General features: G+C 40.4%; 1 protein-coding gene across 4 annotated transcripts in view; it reads right to left on the bottom strand.

Annotated features, from left to right (window-relative positions):
- LOC311247052 (telomeric repeat-binding factor 2-like) overlaps positions 1-12,519 on the bottom strand; it is a 61,460-nt gene that overhangs the window by 34,709 nt on the left and 14,232 nt on the right. For all 4 annotated transcript variants that reach the window (XM_084337346.1, XM_084337347.1, XM_084337349.1 and 1 more), the window contains exons 4-5: positions 9,375-9,461; positions 8,172-8,312 (exon numbers count right to left, since the gene is read on the bottom strand). In XM_084337346.1, coding sequence (XP_084193472.1) covers positions 8,172-8,312; positions 9,375-9,461 — 228 coding nt within the window. The remainder of the gene's footprint in view (positions 1-8,171; positions 8,313-9,374; positions 9,462-12,519) is intronic.

Below are 12,519 nucleotides of genomic sequence, written 5' to 3'. Positions count from 1 at the left end.
GCCACGGGTACCTAAATTGCACCTTGTCCCATTTCTCCATTTCTGCCTTGCACTATATAGTATTGTATATTAGTACACTGCACAGTATTGTATATTGTATGGTAACTACGTCTATTCTGCATCGAACATTGTACATATGTCTAAACTGAACACTGTGACCTCTTTTTTTTTTTTTTTTACTTCTAATTTTACTATGTTATTTTATTTCATACTTATCTTGTCTTGCACAGTCTCTGGAGTGCAACAGTAAGAAGCATTTTGTATAAAAGTATTCTGTACTTCTGTATGACAACTATTAAAGAAACTTGAAACTTGAAACTTGAAACGAGATGATTTAAATTTAAAAAGAATTTTGTCAGGCCACTGAACTTAGAAGCAGACCAGGACAGTGTTTCTAGTTGTATTCTAAAATTCTATTCTATTGTATTCTAAAATGTGACTATATGGTTTTATATTAACTTAATAAATAAACAAAAACGAAAAATCTACTTATTTCAACGAACATTTCAAACTAAATAACAGATTATGCACATAAAACGCTGAAAACAACCGAAGCAACAATAGTATTTTAATGAGGCTATTATTATTATCATTATTATTTTGCAACAAGTTAGCCCTCTCATAAATAGCACATATAAATGAATAACTAACTTGAACTAACTTAATAGGATTGAAGTGATATTTGGCTTAAAAAATCGGTCGCCTGGCAAAAAAAAAAAAAAAAAAAAGCCTGACGATGTGCATTGGGCCGCGGCTCTCTGACGCCTTATTTTCTGGGCCCTGGCCTGAAAAGTTTGGGAACCCCTGCCTTAGAGAACAGTTTGATATCGGTTCCGAGGAGGCTTACGGGTCTATAACTACCGCACTCGGTGGGGTCTTTGTCTTTTTTAAGGAGGACTGTTATGAGTGCAATATTGTCGTTGTTATGAAAGTTCCCCTCCTTGACTGAGTATAAAATCATATTAAGTAATAGGGGTCCAATTATGTCCCAACATGAGAGGTACATTTCTGGTGGGATACCGTCTCTTCCAGGAGCCCTACCACTTTGCATTTCGGATATGGCCTTCCTGAGTTCCTCTAGTGTGATTGGTGTTTCTAACTGTTTAGCATCATCCTCTGAAAGTTTGGGGAGGTTAATTTGATTAAGATATGTGTCCATTTTGTTTTGATCGAAGGTCGTTTCTGATTTATACAAGTTGGAGTAGAATTCTTTGAATGTCGTGTTTATTTCTTTGGTGTCTGTTACAAGTCCTTGTTGTGCTTTAATGGAGGTTATATCTGCAAATTTTGCGTTAACTCTTAATCGCGTAGCTAGTAGGTGACTTGGTTTGGAACCTTGAGAGTAATGCTGTGGTCTTGTGCTACGTATTTGTACTTCAGATTGTTGTCTGTAAATGGCGTTAATCTCTATTTTTAGTAAATTAACTTGAGATTCCAGTCGAGCCGAGTCGTTATATTGTAAAGAAGTAAATACCGTAATTCCTCTAATAGTAACCCCGGCTTGTATTTGTTTCAACTGTAGCGGGTACCAGGCTTGTATTAGGAGGAGGCCTGTATAAGAGGGAGGCCTATATTTCAAATTTTCAAACGGATCATAATGAATAAATCAACATTTTGTGTCAGTTTGAACCCAGTAAAATGTACTGGGTTCATTTATTGAAACCAAGTACTGTATGAAATAGTAAACAGTGCAATTACAGGTGGTCACTGGTCATTTCAACGTTTTCAAAGTGAAATCAAGTAACTAGCTCAGTATGCAGCTCAGTATATTAGTAACCCGGCTTGTATTAGGAGGCCGGCTTATAATTGCTTAGCTCAAGAGCGCACCCGGCCATTAATAGAGACCCGGCTTGTATTTGAGACCCGGTTACTATTAGAGGAATTACGGTAATGTAGAGTAGAGCGTTTCTAATTCCGCCAGTTTTGAGCATCGATTCTTGCGTATTTTGGATGAAAAGCTATCCGTGAAATCCTTGATCATTCCCTTTACCGACATCCATAATATTCTAGGGTCCGGCACCGAGTTCACATTCTCTGGTAGGAATACTGAAAGAGCTTCTTTGAGTTGTGTAATGAATTCCTTGTTATTCAGCAGTGTTGTGTTAAATATATATATATATATTATATATATATAATAATTTATATTCTCCTTTGGTTCATTACAATTGAGTCAAGCATAGTAACAGACACAATATTTCTGACACTGGGAATACATTCCCTGAGGTCCATAGATGTCCCTAGATACCAAGAACATGCAAATGGACCTTGTAGAAGTGGAGCAATCTTCCATTTACTTGGGTATGTACTTTTAGGCAAATGTTCTGAAAATATGGCTAGGGCTTACGAGGTTAAAGAACTCTTTGGTTGCTTTCGCAGTTTGCTTCAGGTCATTGTGCACCTGCACTGTGAAGCGTCGTCCAATGAGTTCTAAAGCATTTGGCTGAATATGAGCAGATGATATTGAAACACTTCAGAATTCATCCTGCTGCTTTCATCACATCATCAATACATACAAGGGAACCAGTTCCATTGGCAGCCATACATGCCCATGCCATAACACTACCACCACCATGCTTCACTGATGAGGTGGTATACAGGCCCACCATAACACCACCACCATGCTTCACTGATGAGGTGGTATACATGCCCACCATAACACTACCACCACCATGCTTCACTGATGAGGTGGTATACATGCCCACCATAACACTACCACCACCATGCTTCACTGATGAGGTGGTATACATGCCCACCATAACACTACCACCACCATGCTTCACTGATAAGGTGGTATACATGCCCACCATAACACTACCACCACCATGCTTCACTGATGAGGTGGTATACATGCCCACCATAACACTACCACCACCATGCTTCACTGATGAGGTGGTATACATGCCCACACCATAACACTACCACCACCATGCTTCACTGATGAGGTGGTATACATGCCCACACCATAACACTACCACCACCATGCTTCACTGATGAGGTGGTATACATGCCCACCATAACACTACCACCACCATGCTTCACTGATGAGGTGGTATACATGCCCACCATAACACCACCACCATGCTTCACTGATGAGGTGGTATACATGCCCACCATAACACTACCACCACCATGCTTCACTGATGAGGTGGTATACATGCCCACCATAACACCACCACCATGCTTCACTGATGAGGTGGTATACAGGCCCACCATAACACCACCACCATGCTTCACTGATGAGGTGGTATACAGGCCCACCATAACACTACCACCACCATGCTTCACTGATGAGGTGGTATACATGCCCACCATAACACTACCACCACCATGCTTCACTGATGAGGTGGTATACATGCCCACCATAACACTACCACCACCATGCTTCACTGATGAGGTGGTATACATGCCCACCATAACACTACCACCACCATGCTTCACTGATGAGGTGGTATACATGCCCACACCATAACACTACCACCACCATGCTTCACTGATGAGGTGGTATACATGCCCACCATAACACTACCACCACCATGCTTCACTGATGAGGTGGTATACATGCCCACCATAACACTACCACCACCATGCTTCACTGATGAGGTAGGTGGTATACATGCCCACCATAACACTACCACCACCATGCTTCACTGATGAGGTGGTATACAGGCCCACCATAACACTACCACCACCATGCTTCACTGATGAGGTGGTATACATGCCCACCATAACACTACCACCACCATGCTTCACTGATGAGGTGGTATACATGCCCACCATAACACTACCACCACCATGCTTCACTGATGAGGTAGGTGGTATACATGCCCACCATAACACTACCACCACCATGCTTCACTGATGAGGTGGTATACATGCCCACCATAACACTACCACCACCATGCTTCACTGATGAGGTGGTATACAGGCCCACCATAACACTACCACTACCATGCTTCACTGATGAGGTGGTATACATGCCCACACCATAACACTACCACCACCATGCTTCACTGATGAGGTGGTATACATGCCCAACATAACACTACCACCACCATGCTTCACTGATGAGGTGGTATACAGGCCCACCATAACACTACCACCACCATGCTTCACTGATGAGGTGGTATACAGGCCCACCATAACACTAGGGTTGGGCACCGAAAACCGGTTCTAATAGGAACCGGTTCCTAACTTCCGGTCCCTTAACCTCTTAACCCATTCAGTGCCAACCACGAGTATAGTCGGGTTAACTCGCCATTGCTTGAGTGCCAATCACGAGTATAGTCGGGTTTTAATCGTTTTTTCTTTTATTAGCGATATCCATTAATTTTCATCCATCCAACCTGATGTTATCATTGGGAATGGGTCAGAGCTCGCAAAAGGGCAAATACCGCCGCTTATCGTCTCCCGGATGGTATTGCACATCATTGGATTGGATTGGCTGGGAATGTGAATCAAAAAAAAACTCCGGTCCGGGTTTCCCTTCTCGGGCAAGCAGTATCGTGTTACCACATTGACTGGGGAGGCTGGGACCAGCATCGATTATGTGTTTTGGACTATAACGTTGGATCAATGGACGCGATCGATATTTGGAATGGCGATCAGGAATTGGATTAATCGTTTTGCAGAACATCTGATGTGAGGTAAGGAATTTATGTTACAAATCTTGGGTTAATCAGATGTTCCTTCACCGCAATCAGAGCGCGTCACGAATAAGCGATTTTTCAGCCCGCTTTTGTATCTTGCATAAGGACACATATACTCTCAATAATCTAGCGTTTATTTGAAAACGATTCATAAATCAGCCGAAAAATGACAACGTGTTTTGTGTATTCCACTAAAGGGCTATTATCGCGTATTTCTCTGGAATTACTAGAAATCTCCAAAACTATACTTGTATTCAAAACAGTATAAACGGAAATGTACAGATGAAAAAACAATCCGTTTCGTACATGTTGACTGCAAGCAAGTCATGATAAGCGACGGGTGTATTAGATCCATAGCCATAATTTAAGATATATTTTAAGCACTCGCAAATTTCCCCGTCCTCCCATTGATTAAAGTGCTGGCATACAAGCCATAATTTGGTCATATCCGGCCGGCTCTGAATGTGTTAACAGGCGCCCCCCAAAAAGTGAATTTTTTTACTTGAACTTGAGGACTGCATACTTTTTTTTTTAGTAAATAAATTATAATAAATACTATACTTTATACTTATAGCACATGCATGAGCCTGGTCTCTTTTGAAAAATTCACTTTTAGTGCTAATGAAATAGTCACATTGGTCTGAACTTGAGTTGTAGAAAGACTTGTTACTCACATTTTCCTGTAGTAGTTGCAATATCCCAAAATATTGGTATGAGCTGGACCTGGGTCCATAGCCTTCTTATATAGTATATGTCCAAATTTCATAAAAATCTGTTCAGAAATGAGTGATTAGGAGCGGTTTTGGTAAAAAATAAATAAATTAAAAAGCTCTGCCGGTTTCAGTTCTCTCATTGACTCCAATGCATTCAGCGTTTTTTTCTCTTCCCGTTTACGCTCCTTTTCACCTAGATCCCTGATTCGCTCATCCCCACGTGGGGTATCATTGGAAAGCCACACTCATTGGTTACAACTAGGGCTGCAACTAATGACTATTTTGGTAGTCGACTAATCTGTCGATAATTTTTTCGATTAGTCAACTAATCGAAAAACAATTATAAAAATATATATATATATATATATAATTTTTTATTTTTTTTGCACTACTTATCTTTGTGAAAGTGGCTTCTCAGCTCTGGTCCAGCTGAAGACAGAGCAGAGGAACAGATTGGACATTGAGCACGACCTCAGAGTTGCTTTGAGACTCTTGTCAGGACCAAACAACATCCCCAGTTATCCCATTAGTTCCCCCAAACTTACTGTCGGTCTATTATGTTAAGCTAAGAAGTCTTCAGCTGGCTGGACCAGAGCTGAGAAGCCACTTTCACAAAGATAGGTAGTGCAAAAAAAAAAGATATATATATATATATATATATATATATATAATTATTTTATTTTATTTTTATTTTTTTTATGACTAATCGACGCAACAATTCCTCGTCAGCGATTTTTTTTTTATAATCGACGTCGTCGATTATGTCGACTAATCGTTGCAGCCCTAAACCCTGTCTAATAACTTTTGAGATCGCCAAATGATTCACGGAGCTAGAGCCTCCAGAGTCGCGGGTGGTATTAAAAAGAAAATAAGAGAACGTCTGCCATGTACTTTGGCGCACGCCTCACATATCGGCATGTAACTCGAGAACCGCTGAACGGATTTTGTCGCCTGAAACGGCAAGCGACAGGCAACACATTGTATTAAAAAAAATGCTCACCCAAGCCGCTCGGTCGGCAAAGTGGCGCGTCGCACCCGTGGGCAAATCATACTCCATACATACGTCCAATATTTCACCGTCGACTAAAGACGCACTTCTTCAACCATTATCTGAAAAAAAAAAAAAAAAAAAAAAAATCTAACCCTAACTAACCGTACTGTCATGTCCTAATAAACTAACCTACACTGTAGCACTCAACACTTTGATGAACATTGTTGCTCAGCTGATAAGAGTTGTGCTCTTCCTGATGGCTTGTCATACAGAACATGTAAGTCGCTTTGGATAAAAGCGTTCAGCTAAATGACTAAATGTAAATGTACTCAAGAGGGCCGGGCCGTTGCATGTTAACACTTTCTATGCCACGAGGTGGCGCCAGAGTTAGCGCTTGAATGCCACCATCGGCGCCAATGTTATCGTTAATATCGCCTAATCTATGTTTTAAATTATGGCTATGTGTCTAATCTGCCCGTCGCTTATCAAAGAATCCTTTTCCAGTCAGTGCTGTTAAGGCAGATTGGTTTTTTATCGCTTCATTTCCGTTTGAGAGCATTTTGAAAAGCACCCGTTTTGAGGTAAAAAACAATCCATTCTAGACCATTCTATGATAATCGTCTTTTACTGGAATATTCCAGAACGTTGATATTTGTCGGCCTATTTATGAATCGTTTTCAAATAAACGCTAGATGATCAATATTATACACGCACGCCCATTCGAGCCGCGCACGGATAATCGCCGTGTTCATTTCCTCTTGGATTTTTTCAGTAAAACCGATAAGAGGACATTTCACAAAACAGCTTATATCTTCATCAAAATAAGTCTGATTATCCTAACACTGATAACATAGATTCCTTACCTGACATCAGATGGTATCCAACTGGTATATTCCAATTCCTGATCACCATTCGAAAAAATCGATAAGTGTATAGATCCAACGTGATACAGTAGAACTCATGATTCCGCGGGGCTCAGAGCCCCCTGAATGAACTCTGGTACTCCGGCTGCATCAGTGGACTGGAAAATGTGGAGTACAGGACTTTTTTCCCCATCCATTTTCATTGAGTCCATTCCAAAATCCCTTATGTCATCTGGGAGACGATAGGGGGCGCTTTTTTCCACATCTGATCGCCGGCGGCGCTCAGGTAGACTAGGGTAGGCTTGCGTGATGCAATATGATTTCAGATCGCTAAAAAAAATTAAATAAAAAAATTCCGAGAAATCTCGTGAGTGACTTTCAACGAGATATTAATAATTCCGAGAAAACTCGTGAGTGGCATAGAAAGTGTTAAGAGGTTAAAAAGCTGGAGGAAAGGAGAGCTCCAGTAGCTCACCGCGTACCTCGAACGCTATTTCGGCGTCGGGGACAACCGTGCGCGTCACGGATCTGGGGTACACGAGTTCGACTCCCGGACTCGCCGTATTTTCTCAGAGTGTCTTTCCCCCCATCTATACCCCATTCAACCTGTTTCTGTCGGTCATACTTGACCAGAAAAAGCGATAAACGCGAAAAGAACCAGCTGACTGGTCAAAGTTTAAAAAAAAAAAAAGCTGGAGGAACTGTTCCTACACCGTTCACCTGATTTGGATGTAAATACCCTCAAATAGAAGTTGTATGTTTGTACTTAAAGCACATCTTGATTGTTTAATTACAAATCCATTGTAGTGTGTATATAGACTTTGTGGTGTGTGTATACTATAGAGACATTGTGGTGGAAATTGTGTTGATGACTGTATACATCGAAATAATCACAACGATCTGCATCACTCATCGATACAATATTGTTGGGGAAACAATGATACCGGTATTTACTTACCTTGTCGAGAAAGGAAACCGACGGGGGGTAGAGCGTCTCACAGAACTGCACCATCTCCTGTTTGAACTGGTGGTAGCTGACCTGCTCCAGGACTGCATGCTTGGTGCTCTTCCTGGTGACCAGCCCCATGAAGACGGCTTTCTGGAGAGAACATACATCAAGACTAGGGCTTTCTGGAGAGAACATACATCAAGAGACTAGGGCTTTCTGGAGAGAACATACATCAAGAGACTAGGGCTTTCTGGAGAGAACATGCATCAAGACTAGGGCTTTCTGGAGAGAACATACATCAAGAGACTAGGGCTTTCTGGAGAGAACATACATCAAGAGACTAGGGCTTTCTGGAGAGAACATACATCAAGAGACTAGGGCTTTCTGGAGAGAACATGCATCAAGACTAGGGCTGACACGATATGCCATTTGGAAGCATCGATAAATCGGGACAAAATAATCGATAAATATCTATATTTTTATTATTATTTAAAATGTTTACAAATATATATATACATATTTTATTATTATTTAAAGGGGAACTATCTTATAAATAGCCTTTTTGAGTGTTTAGCATTGTTTCCTAGCTATGTGAACTTATATTAATATGATCTATGTCTCAAAATTCTCATATTGGCGCATTCTTCCAATTCTCCTCTCACAATATTCACCCTCACTGAACTGAGTCGTTTGAAAATGTGCCTATATGTGATGTCATATAGTCACTGCTGCATGTTAATGTTCAGCAGACGGCGCAGGCCACACAGTGGTTTAGGTGGCACCTGCAGCTGCGGCTGCAAAACAGCTCGAAATCTTGAGGTAGAAAAATGCTGTTTTTGAGGACTTGATTAGAAATACAAAACAATGAATAAAAAAAATATATATATTACAGAGGTGTTCCATAGACTCACAGGAATTGTGTAAAAGTGCCCAAATAGTGAAAGAAATAGTAAAATAGTTCCCCTTTAAACAACAAATGTATGTTTATTTTGCAGCAATTCTTTGTCATTGCCGCCATCTTTAGTGTTACAGATTTCCCCATTCACGCAGTTATCGATGAATCGATAAGTGGTCTCAGCCTTAATCAAGACACATTGCTCCCAGTAGGACTCAATACAACTCCATTATGACTTGTAAGCTCCCGGCAGATCTGGGGTGGTAGTAAATTAATACAAGTAGTAATGTGCACATGAACACAGCCAGTGAGGTCACCTTGCCAACCATGGTTTGGGGAAAGTGTTTGTTCAGCACATCCTTCGCTTTGTCAAAGTCCTTGTTCTGGATAAAAACCACCACCTGCTAAAGACAATAAATAAAAACATATTGTCAAAACAAACCTGTTCTTCGGAGGACATGGACAGTAGAGCTGTCCTCACGATTCGATTACGATTCAGCTGTCCACGATTCGATTAGATTATACCATGCAGCTCAATAATATATTACATCCTCAATTTTATAATCTATATTACTGCACATGGCTACTCTTTCATCAATTAATATAAGCAGTCAGATACATTTACTTTTATTTAGAAAGTTCTTAAATCAGAATGTCAAAATAAATGTCTTTACTAGTGTTGCATGATACAGATACTAGAAAGGTATCTCGATACCCAGCTGTAAAAAAAACGGTTCAATACTCCATTTTATTAGTATCAATACTTTTAGAATAGCCTGATACTGTATTTTCTATGAGTTGAGTGGATGCGTGGCCGGAGCACTAGCTTTGCGTAGTGGGCGTATCAACAGTGTCATCTGAACACAAACCAAGGCATAGGAATATTCAGATATCGCAGAATGTCTTATTTCATAATACAAAGTTTTCTGAATGGACGTTTGGATTAAACCAAGTTGTATGCAGTGATGAACAGTCTTTCCCAGTGGAACACAAGTTAATTAACATTACACAGGTCGCGCTACGCATGCTTAGCTTGCCAACGTTAAGACAGCAGGAGCCGTCTGCCAACAAGGATGTTGTTTCAACAAATGGATTCACAAAATGGATTACCATCCAAACGTTATTGAAGACTCCTGTCTGTGACCAGTAAGTAGGTAATACGTACATCTAACTTTTACTAACCATTTTTTAGCACAGCAATTTTGCTTAAATGATGTGCCTAAAGTCACACATCAACGTCAGTAGGCTATAATAATCTATTATGTTCCGTCACTGCATCGATGCAGAATCGTCCACGTCCGCATCGCAATGCATCTTAGAATTGAGAAATGTCCACACCCCTAATGCACAGACACATGGACAGACACATGGAGACACATGGACAGACACTGCAAGGTGAGACACAGTACAGTAGCCTTTACCAAGTTATTAGAATTTACTAGGGATGGAACAGTTTGATAGAGATGGATTAGGGATGGAACAGTTTGATAGAGATGCATTAGGGATAAAAGAGTTTGATAGAGATGTATTATGGATGGACAGTTTGATAGAGATGGATTAGGGATGGAACAGTTTGATAGAGATGGATTAGGGATGGAACAGTTTGATAGAGATGGATTAAACAGTGACTGAGTTTGAGAATTGCGCACAGCAAGGCATAATGCAAGCGTTAATTTAACAATAAATCTGGATAACGGTCTGTTACTAGCAGATCTGGGGAGGCGAAAGCTCCCCAAAGTATTTACACAAAACAACCTCTGCAGTCAGATACTGATTAAATCATAATCAAAGCCTTAATGTTGTTGTTATCTATAGTGAAAGCTAACTATGCAGCCTCTGGTATTCTTTACCAAATACTATTTCAGCACCAGTCTGGATTTAGAGCTAATCACCATTTCAGTTACAACTAATATTAGATATGCATTAGACAGGAAGAAACACTGTGCTGCCCTTTTTGTAGATCCGTCAAAAGCATTTGAGCTTTTTCACAAACAGTTAGAGCTATGTTTGAAGTCTCACGGTGTTCCATTAGACAGACCAATTGAACACCACAGATACCACAAATTCTTCTACTCAAGAGAGACATCGAGAGGTTTTGTTTCAGAATTTTATCATCAATTACTAACGTCCTCGTATGAAACCCTCCAACTTGACTCTGTCTGGAGGAGGGATATACCAGACCTGGAAAATGACTTTGATTGGCAAGGAGCCTGGGCAAATGTCCGACTTACATCAAGGAACCCGGATCATCAACAAATCAATCTTAACTATATTCACAGGACATACTTGACTCCTATAAGACTGTGCCGAATGGGGCTCAAACAAGATTCCAAATGCACCCAATGTACAAATGGGGATGAAGGGACATTTATGCACATGTATTGGGACTGCTCACCAGTTAAGGCATTCTGGAAAGATGTGACCCAACAAATATCAAAACTCGTATCTTGGAATATACCTGTACACCCCTCGGTATTGCTGTTGAATGATGTTTTTGAGTTTGCAGTGAATCCACAGCTAAAGAGATTGGTTTTATCGGGTATCACAGTAGCCAAAAAGCTGATCGCATCACGCTGGTTTCAACCGGAAAAAATGTGCCGTAAAGTTTGGTTTCTTACATATCTCGATGTAATTTACCATGAAATATCTACAGCAAGAATTCTGGGTCTCAATGAATCCAAAATGTCAATGTGGTTAGAAGTGGTGGAGAGAATAAAAGCTAGCTTATAATGGTAGTGTCTGGTTAGGTGCGAGGGATAGTGGAGGTACTTCTCAAGGTGGGGTCCGGGAGGGGGGGTTTCGAGCTGAGCATATGTATGTAGGGTTTTTTTTTAGATAACAGGTATTATGGGTATATCTTATATAAAACAACTAACCAAAATGTGATCTCATTGGATGTGCCCTGACAATTAATGCTTGTATATCTTATCGTGTGTTGTCATGTTTGTTTATATGTTTGTTTTAAAAAAGAATAAAAAAATAAAATACAAAAGCATTTGATCATCCCTTGCTCTTACAGAGATGATCTAGTATTGGGTTGGATAGAAAGGCGTGCAATTGGTTTCAGAACTATTTGTTTGAGAGTAGAGGTGTGGAAATGTCTCGATTCTAAGATGCATCACGGTGCAGACGTGGGCGATTCTGCATGGATGCAGTGACAGAACATAATTGATTATTATAGCCTACTAACGTGTTTAAAAAAAATTATTAAAATATTCTGGTTTGCTATTTTAGTCGCAAATGCAAGTGAAACGCTCGCACCGTCGAGTCTTGACTTTAGGCACATAGCGCACATTTGCGCATATTGCTGTGGTAAAAAATGGTTATGAAAAGTTAGACGTACCTACTTACTGGTCACAGGAGTCTTCAATAACGTTTGGATGGTAATCCATTTTGTGAATACATTTGTTTAAACAAGATATTTGTTGGCAGACAGCTCCTGCTATCTTAATGTTGACCTGT

This window comes from Notolepis coatsorum, assembly GCF_963971535.1.
Source record: "Notolepis coatsorum genome assembly, chromosome: 20".
In the NCBI taxonomy this organism is placed as follows: domain Eukaryota; kingdom Metazoa; phylum Chordata; class Actinopteri; order Aulopiformes; family Paralepididae; genus Notolepis; species Notolepis coatsorum.
Note: the sequence above shows the minus strand (reverse complement) of the source record. Positions and strands in the feature narration are given on the sequence as shown.